The sequence below is a fragment of the Sciurus vulgaris genome (genome assembly GCF_902686455.1).
Source record: "Sciurus vulgaris genome assembly, chromosome: 17".
In the NCBI taxonomy this organism is placed as follows: Eukaryota; Metazoa; Chordata; class Mammalia; order Rodentia; family Sciuridae; genus Sciurus; species Sciurus vulgaris.
In genome coordinates, this window is record NC_136478.1 from 26,743,309 (window position 1) to 26,766,896 (window position 23,588).

General features: G+C 40.4%; 1 protein-coding gene across 5 annotated transcripts in view; it reads left to right on the top strand.

The window, feature by feature from the left end:
* The window catches only part of CSNK2A2 (casein kinase 2 alpha 2), a 38,959-nt gene extending 15,732 nt beyond the window's left edge, over positions 1–23,227 (top strand). For 2 of the 5 annotated variants that reach the window (XM_079119890.1, XM_079119891.1), the window contains 7 exons: positions 7,208–7,267; positions 13,077–13,187; positions 13,471–13,572; positions 14,075–14,175; positions 15,221–15,369; positions 16,904–16,997; positions 22,521–23,079. In XM_079119890.1, the coding sequence (XP_078976016.1) occupies positions 7,208–7,267; positions 13,077–13,187; positions 13,471–13,572; positions 14,075–14,175; positions 15,221–15,369; positions 16,904–16,980 (600 nt within the window). In that variant the 3' untranslated portion in view covers positions 16,981–16,997; positions 22,521–23,079. Of the gene's footprint in view, positions 1–7,207; positions 7,268–12,252; positions 12,337–13,076; positions 13,188–13,470; positions 13,573–14,074; positions 14,176–15,220; positions 15,370–16,903; positions 18,271–22,520 lie in introns of those variants that run through there. The other 3 variants (XM_079119887.1, XM_079119889.1, XM_079119888.1) reach the window with 3 other exon arrangements.
* The last annotated feature ends 361 nt before the right edge of the window (positions 23,228–23,588 follow it).

The following is a 23,588-nucleotide window of genomic DNA, read 5'->3' on the forward strand; positions in this document are numbered from 1 at the left end:
CTGTGCTCTGTTAATGAGTTTTTACCAGCTATCTGGTCACACATGTAAATTTTCACAGCAGCATTTTGTGTTTCTTAAAAAGGACATCTGTCTTGGTTGATGTAACAACATGGACCACGTAGCAGCATTCTCATTCCCTGGGGAATTGTTTTTCTTGGGATCTTAAGCCTGGGCTCTTTTGAAGAAGATGTGCTTTCTGTAGTAGCCTTCTTTAAAGGGTCATTGGAATCCTTTTTTTTTTTTGAGGCTTGCATCTCTGAAAACATCTTTATTCTCCTGGTTTGTGTATTTGCTAGGGTAAAGAATTCTAGGTTGAAATTCAGAATTTTCTCTGTTTTGAAGAGATTGTTCCAGTATTACCACTAAAGCCATTCCAGTTTTATCTTACATGATTTTTTTTTTTTCCTTGAAGCTTTTAGGATTTTCTCTTCGTTCCCAGTCATCTGAAATCTCACAATGATGTGCCTTCCTGTGGGTTCCTTTCATCTTTTGTTCTGGATACTTGCTGAGTTTTTTCAATCTAAAAATTCATGTTCTTCATTCTGGGAAAATATTTTTAATGTTCTTTGATTTTTATCCCCTTTCTTCTTTGTTCTTACTTTCTAAAACTCATTCAAATGTTAGACTTCATATCTTAGAAGTCCATTTCAATTTCTGAACTTTTAAAAATAGTGTCTTATTCTTTTATGTCTTATGTAATAGCTTTTATTTTCTTCATACCTTGTCTCTGTTTTTCTTCCAGATTGCTTTGTGAGTGTATTATTTATCTCTGTGATAATTGTTTGAAATGTCATGGTTCGTAGTTTGGAGTAATGCTCTGAAAAGCACTCAGCTTCTCTCTCGAGGACACAGCTTAGCCCTGCATCTGCTGGCATTTTAGTATTCTCAAGTTGAGGAGAACTATGGGGGCTGTTATAGACTCTCAATGCCTCGTTTCCATTGTGATTGTTTTCAACACGGTTTCTCAGTTTTCTGTTTTCAACTCAGTTTACTCTCTTTCAGCCTGAGCCTTTCTGTAGTTCTTCAGTTTGAAGTTTTACACTTCTGGGCCTCCTTCACTGTTGGCAGAATTTTCAGCTTTTTCAGTCTGCAGAATTAGCTGGACATATTTTCTAGCTTTGGAGTGTTGTCTCTTCTCTGAGTTCTTGAGTTATCTCTCCTTTTACTGTTATTTCCCATTCCTTTGAGTGTTATTTTAGAGGAGCTTCAGACAGAAGCAGAAGTGTTTGTCATGTTTAACTGGAGGTCCCCTTGAATGTCCAAGTCATGACATTTTAGTTCAGTTACTAGATTATTAAATATCAGGTAGAAGATGTGTATTTTGGAAGAGCAAATAATGGCAGGAGAGTTACTTCTTTTCCCAAATAGTATGACAGTCCACAAACATGATAGTCAGTTGGTTTAATGTTCTAATGTCCTTCAGGTTAATTTTTTTGTCCTGTGTCTGTCTAACTTGGAAAGTCTGTTTCTACTTTTTATCATTTTAACTATAAAGGATATTGATAATTGCTTTAAGGTATCACCCAGGGAGTTTGTCACTGGCATAATAACAGGGTAAATCAATGATGACAGCTGGGGATGCAGCTCAGTGGTAGAGTATTTGCCTAGCATGACTGTATTAGGTCCTGGGTTCAACCCCCAGTGAGGGGAGGAAGAGGGGAAATAATACAGCTGCAGCCCATTGTTTTCAGTAGTTTTTATTGGCACAATTAATAATTTAATTTTCTTCTATTGTTAGAGTCCTCTGATTTTGTATCAAGGTTATACTAACTTATAAATTGAGTGACTTGTTCTTGTTTTAATCTCTGAAAGTACACATAAAAGAGGTAAATCTGGGTAGATGTCCACCAGGGGTGGGAGGAAAATTTTGGACTGTATATGCCTTTAAAAAATATACCATAGGTTAAAGTCTTTCCCAGCTTTTCTATCTCTTCACAGTCTGTTTAGATAATATTTGTAACGTTGTTCACTTTAAACTTTATTGTCTTGAAGTTGTTGATAAAATTGTTTTTAAGACTTAAAAACTCTATCTGTAGTTAGGTTTTCCTTTACATTTTAAACCTTATCCTTGCCTTTATTCCTTTTTAAAAATTTTTAGATAAGCCTTGCTAGAGATCTTCAAAGAACCAGCTTTTTTTAAATTATTTTTTTGATAGTTCTGTTTAGTTGTATATGATAGCAGAAGGCATTTTGATTCATTGTACACAAATGGGGTAAACTTTTCATTTCTCTGAATGTACACGATGTAGAGTCACACCATTCATGTAGTCTTACATGCACATAGGATAATGATATTCGTCACATTCCACCCTCTTTCCTCCCCACCCCTCCCATTTCCCTCTACACTGTCCAATGTTCCTCCATTCTTCATTATGTATCAGAATCCGCTTATCAGAAAAAACTTTCGGCCTTTGGTTTTTTGGGATTGGCTTATTTCACTTAGCATGATATTCTCCAGTTCCATCCATTTACCTGCAAATACCATAATTTCATTCTTTCAAAGAACCAGCTATTGTTTACCTTTACTCTTGTTACTTTTTGGTGTTTCATTCTGTTTCTTCCCATCTTAATTCTTCCTTCAATTTTCTTGGACTTTGGTTTTTCCCTGACTGCTCAAGTTAAAAATCAACTCATTTGATACACTTGTATCTTTCTTGATTGATAATACATGTGCTTAAGTGTCTACCACCTCAAGCACCATTTTAGATGCATATGGTGGGTCTAGAACTCTACTTCTAGGTAATTTTCAAATTAGAAATGCAAATTCCAAACTTGAGGATTTGGGTTTTACCTCTTAGATGTTTTACTTTCGAAACTTTATTTTGCTCATTTGCAGTTCCTTTTCTTCCTCCCTCCTCTTTCTGTCTGTCTTTTTGCTGAGTCATCTTGAAGCTACAGATGGAGAAGTATCCTGATCCTCCACTCTTGAAGATGTCAGCACTGGAACCAAGGCATTCTCCCACATGACCACAGTGTCATTTGTACTCCCAAGAAATTTAATATTGAGGGCTGGGGATATATAGCTCAGGCTCAGTTGGTAGAGTGCCAGAAAAAAAAATAATGTTTGTATCCTTTCAATCTGTATGTTTGTGAGTTTGTGGTTCAGAATCCAATTGGCTTTTTTTTTTTTTTAGAAAATTCTTCTTTTATTGTTGATTCCTAATTTCATTGGCACTGTGTCCAGAGAACTTGATCTATATAGGTGAGCATCCTTAATCCAAAAATCTAAAATCTGAAATACTCCACACTTTAGAACTTTTTTAGTACAAATGTGATGCCACAGGTGCAAAATTGAAATCACCATGAAACAAAGTTTCGTGCACAAGATTATATATTGTAAAAAAATTACTTTTTGATATAATCTGTGTAAGGTGTATATGAAACAAATGAATTTCATGATTAGAATTGAATATCCCCAAGGTGCTTTGTTATGCATATGCAAATATTACAAAACCTGAAAACTGAAACATTTTTGACCCTGAGGATTTCAGATAAGAGGATTCAACCTAGTAATGTTATTTTGAAATCTGTTGGTGTTTGTTTTGTTACTACAGTGCACAGTCATTTTTTATACCACCCTTGTTAGTTTAGTTCTTCAATAACCTTGGCCACTTTTTTGCCTTATATGTTGATCAGGGGAAGAAATGAACTGTAATTAAAGGTCATTACATTGTTATGTCATTTCATTGTAAGACTTCAAGAAAATAAGTGATGTTCTTAGGTTATTTATTCCATTACAGATTGGTTCTAGTTCTCTAAATTCTAGAAATGTTGATTCTGATTTTATTCTACATTTTCGGGGTTACATGTTAGTAGTATCTAAACTGGTAACTGTGACATTAAACACCTCTTTCATTTTCACTTTAAATCCCTCTCTCCCTTGTGTGGTCTGGGAGTTCTGGATACAGGGCTGTGCGAGGGAATGCCTATACTCTGGCTAAGACCTCGTAAAGTGCAAGGGCCGCCCAAAAGCCATATGTTGGGAATGGGCCTTGATCTCGCTGGTTATGATACAGCTGCATCTGAAGAGCTGTCTGTGTATGCAGTAGGAGTGAGTGAGGTTCACTGATGGCCATTCCATGGGTATCTGTGGCTTTGGACCCAGGAGGCCCTGAGTCTGATAATCAAGTTGCAGGCCTCCCATTCTCTTCCTCAGACATTTTGGGATTTATTAAAATTTCTATCTGCCCGCCCCACTTTTATGTGGTGGTACTAGGGATTGAACCCAGAGGCACTCTACCACTGAGCTATATCCCCAGCCCTGTTTTATTTGTTTTAAGATAGGGTCTTGCTAAGTTGCTGAGACTAGCCTTAAACTTGGGATCCTCCTGTTCGACCTCCTGAGATGCTGGGATTATAGGCATGCACCACCACACTCAACCACCTTGAGCCCTTTAGAGTAGTCCCATAATGGAACTGGTTTCTAGAGAAATACCAGGGAGTTGAGACTTTACAGCTAAACTGGGACCAGTGAATAGTTTCTTCATCGATACCTTCATAATCTTCCAGGAATCTTAGGCTTGTTTTGTTTTTAATAAGTCACTTACTCTATGAATATGTGAGCAAAGCTATATTCCTGCCAATATTTTATAGTTTGTTAGTGTTCTACACATGGCTGGAGGGAAAGGATGGTTCTTCTGAAGTTTCTTTTAAATTTGTTATGGACTTTTCTGTTTGTTAAAAGATGGTTTCATTGACTAGTGAGCATTATAAAAAAGTGCAGAGAACCACCGTACTTGGTGTGGAATAGATAAAGTATATGTTTTTCTGTGTAAGGACTTAGAATATGGTTGAAGAGTTCAGTGTGGAGAAAATGCATGTGGTACCCAGATGTAGGGTGGACCCTCAACATATTGGGAGGGCGGGGAGAGTGCAGAGGTCTTGAATCACAAAACTGGTGACCACCAACAACTACAGTACCCATCTCCCTGCATCATGTCTGTGTGGCATGATACTCAGGGAATGCTGGCATGGGGCCCTTGAAGTGAAGCAGCCTCATGTTTACAACAGTGAAAATTTACCTTGAGAACTTCGGGTTACTGCCGTTTCTTAATCACCCAAATGAGGAATGTTAACTCTGGGGACACTGGTGGTGTTGGTGTCCTGTGACCACCACAAATTGAGAACAAATGGCCTAGGAGTTCAGAGAAGGTTGAGACCACTGTCATTCTGTAAAAATCAAATAGAATGGGTTTGATGTTACAAGTTAAGAGAGGGGCACTGGAGAGGGAAGAGTGGAGGTAGCACACACAGGTTGTGTGGTCAAATATGGGGAACTCCTGGGAGATAGAATGGAGATCAGGGCTACAAAAGTTAGAGGAAGCAAGACTGGACTCTGGAGAGGCCCAAATTAGGCCCAGGAGGTTAAATGTTACATACAAATATAGTTGGTAGTCCTCCCACCTGGAGCTCCTGAGAAGGGAGGGTGAACAACAGCCAGTCATCCAGTACTTTGTCCTAGCACTATTGCATAGCTGGTATCTTTTGTATTGAATAAAATTGATACTGGTTGGAATAGCTAGAAATACTACATCAGCAGTCCAAGGACATTTAATTTTTTTATTCTTTATGCCAATTACATAGATGCTTGGTATAGATACCACATAATATGAGAGGAAGGCCTTTCACAGATAAAAGTCCAAATAAAATAGTCCATATTGGTTTTCTGGAAATAAAATATTCTAGCCCTCCAAAGCTTAGAGAATTTGATCTTTTCTCTTTCACAAGCTATTTATTGACTTGATGTTAGAACAGTCTCTGAGTGATCTCCTTAACACCCAAGATGGTATCTTAAGCCTGTGCCTGCACATTCCGGCTGTCGGTTGTGGCTGAGTGCTGACTAAGATGCCTGCCTTACAGAACGGAGTGGGGAGAAAAAACCCAAGGTTTGGTTGTTGTGGAGCTGAAGCTCTCCTGAGCAAAAATAGTGGCTTGTTTGTGTCACTGCTCTGATGCAGTTCAGCCCCAACTAGGGTCAGCCACCAGCACTGGAGCAGCTTCAGGACACTGCTAGTGTTCTAGTCTGTACATTTTAATTCTCTGCCATGCCCAGAGCTAGCAGCTGTCCGAGGTTGATGAAGTCACACATTCTTATGAAACTGGGAGAGTTACTCTTACCTCAAAGGAGACTAAAAGCAGAAGGATGGCCTCTTCTAACCATACATGCTCATGAAACAGCTTTGTATTAGTTTCTTCTGTGTCATTTTGCAGATGTACAGACTTATCTTTCCCCTTTACACAGATACATTGTATACATTGTTCTGAGTTCCTTGGGGAGAGTCCCTACACCACTTGGGTAGATCTTCTAGTAAAGGAACATGGGAAGCTTAATAAAGGAATTTGGTTAATTTTTATAGAAATTACTGTCTAGATTGATGGTAAAAGAGATTTACTTGGAATTGATTGACTATTAAAGGTAATAGTATAGTTTTTGACAAGAATTTATGATACTTTTAATGAATCTTGTGTTCTGACTCTTAGAAGGAGAAATGTTTTTAGAACTCCAGTGGGTGGGTCTTTGGATTATCAGTAATGAAAGTTTTCATCTGTTTGTAGTTCGGTCTGTGATAATTTTTGGCACTCCATCTTTTGCTTTTTAATGCCTTACTCCACTCCTTTTTTCCTTACCCATAAAACATCAGTTACTGCTTGTGAAACATTCTTTTCAAGCCTGGAATTGATTTGGTGGGCCAGTGTGGATTTTTGGAGTCTTTTATTTTGCCATTTCCAAATGGAAGAGCAACTCGTTGTCCTCAAGTTTCTTTCATAAACAGTTCAGTATTAACAGCTATGCCATCAGCTGATGAGTTCTTCAGAACTCAGTTCTCCAGAGGTCACTGTGGTGCTGCAGGGGGGTTTGTTTGATTAATATGCAGTAAGAATATGAGGACAGTTGGACAATATAGACTTCACAATAAAGTAATTGTGTTTATAAAAATCATGGAGCATTAAGTACCCAAAAATCTTTAAGTTGGCTTAACTGTTTTCCTCCCCTGGAATTCCTTTTGTTTTTGTTTTTCTGGTCTCCTGAAGACTGAAATATTCCTACTATCACTCCTCATCTTTACTATTTATTCCAAATCAGGGAGTAAAATATCTGTGGGGTTCCTTAGTATCTTAAGCATTCAGTTTGTAGAGAATGGCTGACACTTGGAATGACAAGATGCAGTGAGACTAAATAAACTTTGTTTTCTGAAATCTGTTTCAGCAACTCTACCAGATCCTGACAGACTTTGATATCCGGTTTTATATGTATGAACTACTTAAAGTAAGTAGCATTCGTAAACAGTAAAGTTTTTTTAAGCTCATCCATTAAAGAAGCTTTTGAAAGGACAGAGAAAACTCAAGCAGAATATTTCTTGAGGTTTAACTTTTGTGGCCTCCATCGTGGAATCTCACCTAGAAGTTTTCCATTGGAACTGGGAAAGATGGCCAAGTCAAGGGGACCAGGGTCATTATACCAAACATTAGAATCTCATAGCGTTTTTTTTTTTTTTTTTTTTTTTTTTTTGACCCTTGGATTTTCTCTTCACCACTTAATACTTACTATTAATTTTCTTTGTGAACAGATAACCCCAATCTTAGTGACTTTTGAGAATAATTTATCCTTTCTCATAACTTCATGAGATAACTGGGTGATTCTTTAGGTCTAGATCAACTTGACTGGGTCAGGATGACCATGATGGCCTCATTCAGGTCTGGGACCTCAACTCTGGCATCTGGGATAGCTGAGGTCTCATCCTCCAGGAATTAGTCCAGGCAGCTTCCCACAGTGGTCTCTAGGTAGTCTGTAGGGAGAAGTGATGAGTGGACCTTCTAAGTGACTTAGTAATCCCAACACTTTGAAATTTTGAAGTGTAACTGATTGATGGAGGAATGATTTGTTTTGATACATTTAGGTAAACACTTAGGTAAAGAATTTTAAGATTTGTAAAATGGTATAAACCAGCGGGTCCTAACTTTTTAGGGTCCTGGATCACTCAGAACCCGATGAAAGTTATGAACTCCCTCCCAGAAATACATCTATAACTATACAATATTGCATAAAACTTTAGGGAAGTTGCAGATCTCAAGAACCTTTGAAAGAAAATAGAGATAACAAAGGTCATTATTGAAGAAAATTGTCAAGGTGAAGTTTTAAAGGGATTGTGAAGAGTTTGAATCAAAGTACTAATCCTTAGGGAATGGGAATTTGAAGAACTATCTCTAAGAAATGGGTGTTTTTGAAGTACTTGCTCAGACTACATGGCTTTAGAGAGAACCACAGTGGTGGATTTGGGGGTTTACTCATGTCTCCTGGATTTCCTTTGTGTGAGTGAAAGCATTTGACTGACCGCACCTTTCTCATGTCCTTTCTAGACTAGAATTAAAACTTGGGTGTGGAAGAGGTTTGCAGTGCTATATCCTATGTATGAACTGTCAGGCTAGCCCTTTCCTGGAGGTCTTCCCAGAAAACCCCATGCACTCACCCCATGGGAGCTATAGTCCAAATCTCACAGGTGGTTATTATTAAGTCCAGTATTGAGAGTTTGCACTTTTTAGCTAGCACCAGCAAGATAAAGATTTATAACCTAGCACATTGGTCCCTAGGTCAGGTAAAGTAGGGCACCTCTATAACACAGGTTTTCACAGGCTGGCCAAGCAGATGTCACTCAGTGCCTCACATCAGTCTTGCTTTCTGGAGGCAGGAGTAGGGCATGTTTCTTTCTGCTAATGAGGCATAGAATCCAGGTGAAATTTGAAAAACAGCATACTTAATGGTCAGAAATTGTACCAGATTTTAAAACTGAAATAATTCCTCAAGGAATTTAAAAGCATGTCAGTAACTCCACAGGGAGTTTGACTGGGGAACTTGGCAAGAGAATTAATTACCTCATCATATTTGTTCAGCCTTTGCTTTTGTCAGATATCTTTCATATCCAGATATTGTGGTTCTTTTTTGGTGTGGGAGGGTATGGAAATTGAACTGGGGCATTCCATTACTTGAGCCACATTCCCAGCCCTATTTTGTATTTTATTTAGAGATAGGGTCTCACTGAGTTGCTTTAGAGCCTCACTTTTGCTGAGGCTGGCTTTGAACTTATGATCCTCCAACCTCAGCCTCCCGAGCCACTGGGGTTATAGGCATGTGCCACTGCGCCCGGCAGTGTTGTTCTTATTAGTTTATACCTTTTGGCACACTAGGCAAAACAACAGAATTGACATTGCTCAATTTTCTCTTTGGGGAAAAAATAGGAGTGGGATAGAGACAATATTTAATTGCATTGAAAATGTAGAAGAAATTGAGGCTGAGGTCTCCATGTGACTCAGCATCTCCCTGAGGCTTTACAACAGAGTCTGATCTGAAACAGGTTGAGAGAGATGAAACCTCATGACCCCTGGTTTCCTAAGACACTGTCTCAGAGGCATTTTAGAATTTTGTTACAACTGTTGTAAAGTATAAAAAAATAAAAAATTAAATTGAAATAAAATGAAAGTGAATGAATCTTTAGTGTACATAATTTTAGATTTTACATAGGTAAAACCTTCACCCATATGTATGTAGGACCATACTGTGCTGTATGGTAGCTGTCACCCATAGGTAGCTATTTCAATTAAGTAAAATGAAGAATTCAGTTCCAGGCTGGGGATGTAGCTTGCCTAGTGTATGTAAGGCCCTGCGTTCAATTCCCAGCACCTGGGGGGAAAAAGAAAATTCAGTTTTATAGTCATAGTAGTCACATTTCAAGTGCTTATTTCATGTGGCTGGAGTTACTATACTATACAGTTCATGTACAGACATTATTACAGAAAATTCTATTGAACAGGGGCTATAGAGAATATGATGGACATTCTGGAAGATTATCTTGTCCACCTTCCTTTCAACATTCCCTCCTCTGGAAATGATATTTTTACCTATACCATCATAGTGTAGTATTACGTGTTTTTTATCTTCATAGAAAAAGCATTATACATTGCACACCCTCATGTGTAGGGAAGGCAAAATCTGAGACTAGAGAAACAGTTCCTGGAGTGCTGATCCTAGGTCATTCTCTGGATTATATTCTTCTCTAGTACAATGTTCTTCTTGGTCTAGTTCAGAGTTTCCCAACCAGGTTGCATTTGTACCCCAGGGGGCATTTGGCAGTATTTGGAACCATTTTGGGTTGTTAAAATTGGAAGCAGGGGTGGATATTGGCATCCAGTGTTTAGAGCCCAGGGATTCTGCCAAACATTCTTAAATGTATCAGGTAGCTCCCCACAACAAATTACCTGGCCCAAAACGTTACCAATGCCCAGGTTTTTAAAAACCCCATGGAAAACTCCACCAAGAGCACTGAATGGTGTGCAAATAGTAGGTTTCCTGTGATTATGGGCTGCTGTCACTTTACTTGAGGAATATGTCATTGACCTGTGTGGCCTTTAAGTGCTTTTTAAGACAAGCCAAGGGTGTTATCTTTGAATTTTATGGAAATAATTGTGTTAGGAAGAGAAATTTAACAGCAGATTTTTATGTTAAAATTTTTTTTTCCACATCCCAAGTGTTGTGGTCTTCATTAGTTTATTCCTTTGGCAAAGACTATGCAAAAGAGCAGAATCAAAAACTTAAAATGACTTTCATGGTAATGGTCAGATACTGTACCATATTTGAACAAAGATTTGAATAAATATTTCTCCACAGGCAGTGTAGAATGTCCAGTAAGCACATGAAGACATTCAACTTCATTAGTCACTCATAGGAAAAGAAATCAAAACTAGGGCTGGGGTTGTGGCTCAGAGGTATAGTGCTTGCCTGACATGCGTGAGGCACTGGGTTTGATCCTCAGCACCACATAAAAATGAATGAATAAAGTAAAGGTATTATGTCCATCTATAACTAAAAAAAAAAAAAAATTTAAAAAAAATCAAAACTATCATGAAATAGCACTTTACGCCCATTAGAATAGCTATAATTGGAAAAAAAAAAAAAAAAAAAAAAAGAACAATGACAGGTATTGGTAAGAATGTAGAGAAACTGAAATCCTTGTATATTGCCGGTGGGAATGCAAAATGGTGCAGTCACTTTCAAAGATAATTAGGCAGTTCCTTAAAAGTTAGATATAAATTTACCAAACAACCAAACATTGCTGCCACCAGGAATCTACCCAGGAGAAATGAAGACATATAGCTCTCAAAGATTTGTGCATGAATATTCATAGTGTCATCATTCTTAACAGCCAAAAAAGTAGAAACAACCCAAATGTGCACCAACTACTACATTCATAAAATGGACTTCAAGAAAATAGCAATATGGGTGAATCTCAAAGCCTTGTGCTAAGCCAGGTATGGTGGTGCACGTCTGTAATCCCAGCTACTCAGAAGGCTAAGAAAGGAGAATCACAAGTTCAAGACCAGCCTGGGCAAATGTAGTGAGACCGTGTCTCAAAGGAGTAGAGGTGTAACTCAGTGTTAGAGTGCTTGCCTAGCATGCATGGAGCCCTGGATAACACACACATATACACACACACAGGAAATCCCCAGTAACTGACACAAAAAGGGATTATGCTGAATGAAAGAAAGTAGACAAAATACTACACTCAATCATGTCATTTTATCAATATTCAGAAATGACAGATCTATGACAACAGATAGCAGATCAGAAGTCAGTCTTATTTGGGAGTGGGGATTGACTGCAAACAAATTCAAGGGAAATTTGATGGAGGGGAATTCTAAAACTGGATTATGGTGAGGGTTGCACAGCTTATTAACTTAAAATGACTTGTATATTTAAAAATCTTTTTATCAGTTATAGGAAATAACTTCTCCCTTTGAGTAATAATATAGCTCTTAAAGACCAACTGGCTCAAATACTGTATTTGAGAAAAATATTAATGCTTTTTAATCTAGAAGACCCACATGAGTCACTTGTTTAAAGACCAGCCATGTTGAAACATGTTTATCATTCTTCATGTCCACGTGGATTCTGGAATGTCCTTTGAACCACTGTGAGGGGTGGCTCCAGCTGGGTTCCCAGATCTGGTTTATTATTCCCACTTTTAAAGAAACCTTCAGCATGACACTGTATAGCCCCCTTTCTGTCAGCTGCCTGTTGTGTGCACAGAGAGCAAGGGACACTCTCCAAAAGCATGTTTTCCCCTTTCCTCACAGGCAGTAAACTGCCCCTTGGGAGACCATATTCAGGCTTAGGTGTCACAAACAAATAATAAGAATGTGCTTGCATTGGGGGGTGGTAGAGGGTTTGCTTACTTTTCTCTGTGCTTTCTTACCTAATAGGCTCTGGATTACTGCCACAGCAAGGGAATCATGCACAGGGATGTGAAACCTCACAATGTCATGATAGATCACCAACAAAAAAAGGTACCATTACAGCCAGGCAGCAACAAGCCTTCATTAGAAGGCTTAGGGCCAATCTAAAGCTGCCCCTTACCAAGGTGGTTTTTTGTAGACATGCTGTTTTATTTGGCCAACTTGTGTTGCTGTCGTTTGTCCAGTCTAGCATTGTTTTTTACTGGGAAAATGGACAGATGACCCTGACTGTAGTCACTTGTTTTATTTTGGTCTTAGTTTTCCGAAGGGCCTCAGACAAAGAAACTACAGCTGGTGGTTTCTGCTTCACTTCTTAATGACTCTCAGACCAATCTGCCTGGCCTTAAAAGTATACTTGGGGCCCTCCTAATTTTGATATTCAACTCTGGTTGTCCCTGATTGGTGAGTAAATGGATCAGCTAGTATTAGACTAAGACAAGCTAGAGCTGTGCTTCAGTCCTGGAGTGGGACATGTGTCCCCAACCCTTCCAGTTATTCCTGGAGCTTATGATGAAATCTCTGAGTGATGGGTCTGTGTGATACACATGTAAGTAGTATGGAGGCAGACAAAAAGCTCTATTGATCTAGAGTGATTTTTAAAAGCCTTCTGAGTTCTTTGCTCCAGAAATGACCTCTTATGCATTTGCTGAAAGTGTAATTGTTTAACCAGTACACCTGCTCACATGTTTTGTGTGGCTAAATAGTTGTTACCAAAATGTGATGTGACCTTGCCCTAGCCACAGGAATCTAGAAACACCTCTTTCATGTGTTTTATTCTGTCATATTTATAGCTACGACTGATAGACTGGGGCCTGGCGGAGTTCTATCACCCTGCTCAGGAGTACAATGTTCGTGTAGCTTCGAGGTACTTCAAGGGACCAGAGCTTCTTGTGGACTATCAGGTGAACTTAGTAGCGAGGCTGCTCTGGGTTGTTTTGGTACTTACTGAGGACTTTTTCTGCCTTGCTATTTATTTAGTAAGTTGGATATATTCAACCGTCAGTCATTATTTCACCCCAGAATGCAAGTTGCAGACTTTTCTCAACTATTTTTTTTTTTTTTTTTTTAGGAAGAAGTAGTTTTTAATTCTCAACTGTCTGCAAAGGTCAAATGAAGACTAGAAACTTAGATCAGTAAAGTGGGTTTCTAATACCCTTGCCTGACTGGTTGTCCTTATTTCCTCAGATGTATGATTACAGCTTGGACATGTGGAGTTTGGGCTGTATGTTAGCAAGCATGATCTTTCGAAAGGAACCCTTCTTCCATGGACAGGACAACTATGACCAGGTGAGCAGATAACCATTTGGCTCTTACGTATTTAGGAATGCATGTCAAGAAAATAGTGTGCTTAGACAGAATACTCTCCTTGAGCCCTGCATGTTACTCAATGTGTACACATAACCTTTTCTATAAAGTATAGAATTTCTTAGACTTTTGTCTGAGGTCTTGATGTCCCAAAGATAGACACACATACTACTGTCTTATGAAGAAGTCAGGCCCCTCCTTTCTCTAATAAAACTAGATTCTAGTCATTAGATTGTGATGACCCCATAACTGTTAGTTTCTAGAAGATTACTGTCATAAGTTATGTTTTCCCTTTAAAGGCAGTTTGGAAATTTGCATTCATGTGAGCCTCATGTCCTTGAGTCTTTTGGCCAGTCCTAGACTCAGATCTCTACCTGCCCTGGAGATCGAGTGATATGGAATCTTCCAGTCCCTGACCAAGCATCCTCACAGGCTCACAGTGAGTTCTGTGCTCAGTGATTTGGTAGTTTGTTTTGTGTTTCAGCTTGTTCGCATTGCCAAGGTTCTGGGTACAGACGAGCTGTATGGGTATCTGAAGAAGTATCATATAGACCTAGATCCACATTTCAACGATATCCTGGGACAGTAAGTAAGAGAGAGAGAAAAAAGGGTTTTGCCTTACCCAGTTTCAGAAGTGGGAAGGTTAGCCAAAATCATTCTTTTCCTTTCTAGTCACATCAAAATTGAAGAATCTTTTTTTTTTTTTTTTTTTTTTTTTTTTTTTTTTAATTTGTCTGTTTAGTTTGTTGTACTGGGAACCAAATCCAGGACCTCTCACATGCTAGGCAAGCACTTTACCACTGAGCCATCTGCCCCGTTCTTTTTACTTTGAGACAGGGTCTCACTGAATTGCACAGGCTAAACTTGAACTTGCAATCCTCTTATCTCAGCCTCCTAAATTGTGGGGATTACAGGTGTGCACCTCCATACCCAGCTTCTATGTGTGTTTTCTTTAAATTAGTTTGAGGCATTTGGACATTGTTTATATTTGTCTTCTGGTTTTACTTCTCTATGAGGTAACCTGTTTATCAATAGAAAATGGAAAGCAAAATTATAATGTTACAGAAAAAGGCTTTCTGGTACACATGTGCTTTAATTTTAATGACAAATCTTGGAAAGCTATGTTTCTTCTTTGAATAAGAAATTAATAATTTCTTGGTTTCTGTAATAGATTTTCTATAAAGTAACAAGTATTATGGCATTGAGTTTTTTGGTATGGCATAGTAGTGTTAAAAGTAAATGCTTAGTTGGCAGTTTTCAAACATTCATAGAGCTACCATTTTTCTGTGGCTAGTACTCTAAATATGGCTGCTGATTAGTAAAAATTGCTCAGTTACCACCATGCCTAACCCAGAATTAATGAAAAGCCTGAGGCATTAAAAAAAAAAAAAAAAAAAAAAGGCTCCACAAATTCTAAATTAGATGTCCATGATCTAACTAATTCTGCTTATCTAATTATAGAGCACTGTTTTCTCTTAGTATATTGTGATGTGACTCGTGGGTAGAGTGGGTACCAGGAAGAATGAAATTTAACAAGTTGTAGTCATTCTAAGATTGTGCTGCCTTCAGCCCTGGTAGAGGAGGATTCTGGTTGAATTTAGTCTCATAATAGTAATGCTTCACTTTTTAGACATTCACGGAAACGCTGGGAAAACTTTATCCATAGTGAAAACAGACACCTTGTTAGCCCTGAGGCCCTAGATCTTCTGGACAAACTTCTGCGATATGACCATCAACAGAGACTGACTGCCAAAGAAGCCATGGAGCACCCATATTTCTGTGAGTCTCTAGTGACTTTTCAGAGGGTCTGATTAATTAAAGAGAAAAAAAAAAAATCTTTTCACCCTTTACCTTTGAGGCCTATCAAGGAAAATCTAGGTACTTGGAATGGATCATCCTTGGAACTTGTTCTTATTGATTCTAGTCATTGAAACAACTTTGAAGACCAGATTTTTGATTCCCAAAGGCATTTGCTTGTTTACCAGCTGTAGCTCCCTTGAATCCAGTCATTTTGGCCACTCCTGTTACCCTGAGTGAGAGATCATAAATATCTAAAATTTGTTACCAAATGTTACACTTGTGTGGAAACATAGTCAAAGATTTCTCCCATCAAAAAACAAGTACTCGAGAACTGGGGTTGTGGCTCAGTGGTAGAGCACTTGCCTAGCATGTGTGAGGTACTGGGTTTGATCCTCGGCACTGCGTATAAATAAATGAATAAAATAAAGGTCTGTCAACATCTAAAAAAAATTTTTAAAAAATAATTGGTTAAAAGTTTATTTCTAAAGAAGGCAATAGATAAAAGGGATTTGAAGGAAGACCTTGCTAGGATCTAATGGATTGCTTACCTATGTCTCACTTAGAAGCATGTGTGCTTGCTTGTGGCCTGCAGGCGTGTGGCTCCTCCCACTGATAAAGTGTTTCAGATACACTTTCCTTATGATATTAGCAATGTGAGAGGATTTCATCCGGTTAGAAGGAAACTGGAGAATAAAGAAGTTAAGTGACTAGTGACTTACTACATTTCACCCTCTGAATCAAGATGAAAACTCTTCCCCTTAAAGTTTTTGTCTGTTGTTAGACCAGCATGCTCTCTGCCTCTCCTTCCTGCCCCACCACTCCCATCCTGAAGGTCACACTGCTGTGGTCTTTGACCGAGGGCAGTAAGTGTAAGGAACCAGCAGATTTAAAAGGTCTTACCCTTCAGCTTTCGGGACCCCAGATGGTGGAACACAGATGTTTTCTTTATAATTTCTGACACAGAAAGCTGTTCTTATGCTTTGAGGTGGATCGAATTAAGAATATTGCTATTTATTATATGTAATTATCTGGCTATTTTTCTGAATACAAAGCATACTTCAATTTAAAAATTTTTAAGCTACTATTGCTTAAAATTGATAGACTTCTACTGGCTCTTTTTGTTCACCTTTTCCCCTGATGTGCTTATTATCGCACATGCTTTAAAGAAATTAGGGGTTGAATATGATGTTGGTATTCAAAGAAAATATAACACATAAAATTAGTGAGAATTTTGAACTGTAGGAAATTAGGGTGTTTATGCCTCTCAGCAATTGAGGCTGTCCTCTGAGGAAATTGAAAAGTTGACTGCAAGAACAGTTCCCTGACCCTTTTTCAGTGTGTGGTTTTTGTGTGACCTAAGTTCTGTGATTTCTATCTCCCTCTCTGACCCTCCTGACACTGGCTTGCCCATGAACCTGTGTCCATGTCTCACTGCAAAAAGGGCAGGTCTGTTGTGACTCCCCCTCCTACACTCCAACCCTGATTTGGTGGCGTGTGTCCCGCTTTCTTGCAGACCCTGTGGTGAAGGAGCAGTCCCAGCCTTGTGCAGAGAACGCTGTGCTTTCCAGTGGTCTCACAGCAGCCCGATGAAGACTGGAGAGCGACGGGTAATGCGGCATTGATGCTTGCCAGTAAAACCAACCACCAAACACAAATCTGAAGGAAACTACAGTGTGATAAAAAGAAATTCTAATCATTCCTTCTAAAGGCAAAGAAGAGTAAAGACCTAAAAGTCTGTCAAAAAGAAACTCCCCAGTACTAGTCTACAGGGAGCTGCCATTGTGGCAGCGTGACAATGCACATAGTTCAGGATCTGAGGGGACTCTTCCTTTGGAATGCATGGGAGATGAGAAACTCGGAGTTGTTGTACATTTACCTTCACTTAACAGGACACCACTATTGAATTAACCCGTTCAGTCAACAAGCTCTGAATATCTGACTTCCTATCTATTCCATTGTGGTCTGGTTTCCTTTCGTGAGAATTCAGGCTCAAGTTTTAGCAAAACGTCAGCAGTCTACACTGACACACCAGCCTCATTTATGAAAAAGAGATATTAAAACAGTGACAGTATTTTTTTTTAAGCTCTTTTACAAATTCATGTTTTATGTATTTTTTTATGACATGAGCTCTCCAGGAAATGTACCCTCATCCTTGCAGTTTTCCTTTAAGTGTATTCATTTGGGAGCAATCTGCAGTCAATTTCACAGAGTCCTCTGATGTCAGGAGATGTCACTTTAAATCTTGAGATGCCATCAGCAGGTCCATCGGTTTCATCAAAAGTTCCATGCTAACTAGCTCACTTGGAGCTCACGATAACCTTTGTTAGTTTGCCTAACCACAGTCTTATTGCTGATTTTGTTTACCGCCCCCTCCCCTTTTTTTGGCAGCCCTATAAGAAAAACTTCACCATTTCCCAGCACATCTATGCATGTGCATCTATTTTTAATGCATCTCTCTGAAACAAGGACTTTTTTCTTTTTTTTTTGTTTTTGTTTTTAACAACCATAACTAAAGATGGAAAGTCAGTTTTCAGGCAGGTCGAGAAGGGAGAAAATACCCTATGAGGATTTATTCTGGAAAGACTTTTTGAAAAAAAAAAAAAGAAAAGAACATGTATCCCCATCCTTTTCCCCTCTTTCTATCCCCATAATGATACCAGCTGTAATCAGGGTAATATCCTTTTTAAGCTCTGATATGTGAATGTGATGGCAAAGATAAGTCTTGCATGCAGGTACTGATGTGTGGGCAAGGCCATCCGGTAACGGAGAGGAGAGGAATGTGCAGGGATTGGGGATGAAGTGGAGCTCCTGGAGCCAGTGTTAAAGTTTTGGATCCACTGTGCTGAATTCCATGTTAGCAAAGAAAGCTACGTTTTGTTTTTTTTTAAAAAAAAAAAAAAAAAATAGGGCTGAATTCATCTGGGGGACTTGTCACCAACAAGGTTTGCTGGCTGTTCCCCTACCCCCCAGCTGCAGAGTCATGCCACAACTCTGGGGACCTAGCATGTCTAGAATAGAGCTAGAGGTGTCTACCACCACATCACACTTAGGACTTCTTTATTAACTATTTAATAATGCCATACATTTTTATAAGGTTAGATTGTTTGTTTGAAACATCTGTTTACATTCCATATTCCAATAAAATCATATTGGTATTGGTAGCAGGCCCTATCTCTAAATGTAGATTCTATTTTTGTTGTTTGGTCTGTGGGAACTTAAAATGTAAATGAAACTCAGAGTTGAGTTTATAGATTAAAATATAAGATTCTAAAGCCAGGAAATACATTCAGTTAAGGTTCTCATACCAATACTGTCTGCCTGCATTGCACATTCTGCATTCTGCATATTAATTTATACATTTGTTTTACCTGAAGGTTAAAAACAGGATGTGAGCTCTGGGTTGAACTTATTTCAATAAGTCAGGCAGCAAACTCAGTGTTTTGAATTGTCCAGGGACACTTAACACGCACGCCCTTGCAGGCAGCCTGAACGATTGGTTATCAGGGAGATGTGCCTCTGTGTCTTTCCTGCTCCCTGCCCCCATCTCCTCCATCACCCATGCCTCTCCTTCTGCCTTGCTTTTCCCTTCCCTTCCCTTCCCTTCTCTTCTTTTCAAGTTGCCTATTTGATCAGGGAAGAGGAGGACCCTGCTAGAGGGTTGTTAGAGCTATAAACCTCTTTCCCTTGGGTCCTCCAGAAGCAACGAAAGCATCTGGAGAAGGGTCGTGTGATGGGCTTCTACCCCTTTCTCCTCTGGCCATGCTTCAGGTGGCGCAGTGCAGCTGACCTGCTGGTCCTGGGTCTCTACTGCAGCTTAGACACAGCAGTAATCCTTCCTTTTGAGCGTGTGGTTTGTTTCCACAGCACCTATACTTACCTCTCTTCATGCCTTAGACTTGGAGCATTCCTGGGTTCGAAATGCTCACTCCCTTTCTGGATCTGGGCTTGACACCTAAGCTGTTCTTTCCAAAACTGAAGTGAGTCTAGTCCAGTCCTAGTCCTCTCTTTCACTTGTCTCCAAGTCCACTTTGTGTCCAGATGAACCCAGCTCCCCTGAGATTTCAAGTGTTTGCCTGGGTTAGGAGATGGTCTTGGAGAGTCCTAAAGGAGGGTGTGTGCATGCGTGTGTGAGAGAGTGTGTAGGAGTGGGAGTCTAGTCTTATATTTAGACTAAACTAGATAAATTTACCCATCCAATATCTTTTTAAGTCAGCATATTTTTTTTTAAACTCAGTAATTTTTGTTTGCTTCATTACCTTATAACAGATTAAAAGTGCCTAAGACAAGGACTTAATTCTTTCCTAATGAAAAGCAAAAAACATGGGGAACAGGGTAGTGTTGCACTGTCATCTCAGGTACTGCCTGTGTTTAGTAGGGTGAGGACAGAAGGTGCCTGTGCTGAATCCTGGTCAGGGTCTCATGGTTGGTGGCCACGAGTAAGCTGAACTGCAAGGGTGCTTCAGCTGAGAAACTTCATGGTGAGAGTGGAACTGATGCACTGCTGACTAACCTTCTCAGTGGTGACTCGGTGGGAGTTCACTCTCTCCAGGTTCTTATCAGCTGACTGGTTCCCATCCTGTCCTGTGGCAAGCAGCTGGATAGGAGATGCCATTGTGTGCGTAGTACTGCAGTGTTAACACCCGGTGTTGCTGGGGCTTCTTACCAATTAGAGAAGCGTCTGTGCCAATTCAACGATGCCCTCGGGCACCAAGCATTCTGCCAGATCTTGTCACGGGTGTTCTAATGCATTGCTGCTCACCAGGCTTAGGGCATGTGTATTCCCATGTAGAGAGGAAAGTACTCTCAGGCCCATTGACTTGAGACAGAAGAGCTCAGAATCCTGGGGTCATGAAGAGAGTGACTTGGGGAGGGTCAGGTAATAGGCATCAGTAAGAAAAATGACCTAACTGTAAGTCTTGAGGAGGAAGTATCCTTGAGAGGCTGAAATTAGGGGACACCAAGTTCTGAAGTGTGTGCTGGGGAGAACATTGCTCTCTGGCTTGGGTCCAATGGGCCTTTGAGAGGTGGTACTCTCAAGTTCGGTGCTGAGTCACAGAGAGCTGGTGCCAAGGGTCTCGTCTGTGCCCACTCAGGGAAATGGCTTAAGTTCTCCTAGGTGCTGTGTTGATGCAGATGGAAGCAAAGCTACTTTGGGACACAATAATTGGAAGAATTTTCTTAGATATGCATTGAAATTTAAGAAAGCCCTGTTAATGGTTTCCTCTATCAATGCCAGTTCAGACTGATTTGTTAGAAGCCTGTGTTACTGTGTGGGCATCTGCAGAGAAGAGCAGACCTCCCTCCTGCAGACAAACGAGTGGGTAATAACTAGTGAGAGTCACGTTCACTTAAATAGAAACACTCTGAAAGCAAACTAGGGGTCCTCATGAGACACAAGCTCAAGGTTGTCAGTCAGTTAATAAGTTAAAACTGAAGAATATCCTGCCTTTAAAACCTTAAGTCCAGAATGGGGATATGGGTGGGGGGGGAGGTGGCAAGGAAACCAGTAATAACATGCTTCTGAGCTTTGTGAATGTGTTAATGAAAACACCCCCAACCAGGGATTGTAGAGGCTGGGAAAAGATGTGATGGGGTTATACAGGTGATGCATACTTTTGTGTCAAGACAACAATGTGCTACAAATGTGATTACTTAACCCTGAACTGCATGTATTGGGGATTGTTTAAAAGAAAACTTTGAATCAATAAATTAACAGTTTTTCACTTGCTGGCTCTTCTTGCTGTAAATGGTTGACTTAAGAGTTTGTGACAGAAGTCTTGACATCCAGTGGAAAACTTGGATACTCTTCAAGAACCGTGGAGCCTTCTTTTTGCAGAAAAGCAACACTACCTGGGTTGTGATCCTTTACGAGTGACTACTTCAGACACAGTTGGCCACCTCTGTGTATCTCTGGATGACTGATGTGTGATTCATGTGCTACTGCCCTTCCCTAGAGGGAAGAAAAATGCCATGTTAAATCCTGTTTTCCTAAATAAAAATGTTGACAATACCCAGCCTTCCCAAGTGGGAGACAAGCCATTGCTATGAGGACCTTAACTTGTATTTCCTGTCTCTTGGGGGAGGGAGGGATAAACCTTGAACTGCAAAGATGCGCACGGTGGTTGCAGATCATCACCATGGCGTGAAGACTTTTCTTAGCAGAAGTGGAATTAAAAGGAGTGGCGGGACTGTTCTGTTTCTGAATTGCACCACTCGGGTACTTTTGGGATTGACTTGTTTTGTTGTGTGACTTTAACCTAGTATGTAGCCCATTGTTCTGCACTTGTGAAAAATCTCCCCTGTGCCAGTCCTTTGCAACACATGCAGGCGCATGTGAGCACAAGCAACTGTTGAGTGGTGGAGGTATCTTTTCTATTACTTTGCTTTTTTCCTCACTGATCACTGTGGAATGGGGCTCTTGGAAATCAGTTGAAGAGCTTAAAGGCAAATATGGTAATTTCTTAATGTGCATATTGCAGGCGTTCTCAAATATTAATCAGTGGAACCCTTCCTTTACCCAAAGGAAGTTTTCATGGAATGTCCGTGTGACCATTTCCCAAGTGCAAAGTGTTTTCCCTCAGTATTGTTAAATGGCCCTGGGAGACACTTCTGCTGGCATCTCACCACCCACTTGCTATGCTGGACATGGAAGGAGGAGTGAGGTTTTCAGGCCATGCCAGACAGCTGGCTTCTTCCAGTGCAGACTTGAAAATACTAGAGCTCACTTTTCCTTATTAGTTTACTTGACCTTAATAAATTGGGTCAAGTTAAGGGTGATCTGGAGTTGGGCTGCAGAACTGCAGCTTGACTTGCATGGAACGGTCATGAGGCTTCACACCAGTGTCCCAGACCCAAGAGTAGGAGAGTCAGTTGTGGCATGGTGTGTCCAGAGCGTTTTCCCTACCCTTCCGGAAGACTGCCTCTTGCAGTCAGAAAGGCAGGAGGAGGGTACTCAAAGCTGGCAGCATGCAGCAGGTTCTCACTCTGTTCCTGGAAGTGACTTGGGGAGGTTAAGCTTGCATCCTGCCCCCAGCCCTCTTCAAGAGAAGGAAATCCCGCAAGTAGAGGCCTGCCCCACTCTGGGTCAGATTGATTAATGACGTCTTTCCCCTCCTCCCATCTCTCCCCAGGTCTGTTGCGGTACCTCCCACTTTTCCATAAGCAGAACAAGAACCAAATCAAACGTCTTAACGTGTGTAGAGAGATCACGTTCCGTGAGCAGACACAAAACGGTGGCAGGTTTGGCAAGCACGAACTGAAGGGCAGCCTACCACCGTATATCAAACCTCACTTCCGAATGTAAAAGGTTCACATGCCTTGACTTCCTGTTGACTTCCTCCCGACCCAGAAAGCATGGGAAATGTGAAGGGTATGCAAAATGGTTGTTGGTTACTGTTGCTCCCCACGCCCTTTGAAGTGTCCTGTGGCCGCCTGTTTTTCCAGCAAACCATGTTAACTAGCTGACCACAGACACCACAGTGGGGGAATGGGGGCAATATATGGCATGATGGACAGTTACATATTATTTTAAAAGTATATATTATTGAATAAAAGGTTTTAAAAGAAATGTATGGAGAGTTTTCAGTATGGAAAGGACCATTTAAAAAGACCTGTGGCCATGGAGGACTGAGTGGCAGAAGAGCTTGTGTGCCAAGTTCCAACCAGAGGAAAGCAGGGGAAGTCCCTGAGGTGAGGAGGGCCAGTTTTAAGGAGGTGTACAGAGATGAGGAGTGTTCAGAGGTGTGGGGCAAGCCATCCTGGGGGTGGGGCAACCACGGAGAGAGGAAGTACCCAGTGGGCTGGGAGAGCTGGGCCTTGTCTTGAACACGTTCCTGTTGGCCAGTGGCCACCCTGGGCCCCTCTGAATTGGGAGAGTGACCCAGCATTTGAAGTGGGTAAATGTTGCCTCCACTGAACTCAGGAGATGCCGTAGGCTTTTTTTTTTTTTTTGCTGTCCCTTTGCTTATGTCTAAACATTTCATTCCATGTACTAAACCTGCCCACCTGCTTCTGACAAAATGCCTTGTCCCAGAGGCAGGGGAGGGGTGAGCTGGGGGCTGCCCCCGGTCACGTTCCGATGCTCCATTAAGAGATGCAAACGTCCACCCAAATGGGAAAGAGGCTGGAGTGGAGGCAACAGTTGTATCTGTTCAGTGAAAACAAAATGCTGGCTCCCTCAGATTGGGTCTTCCCTCCCA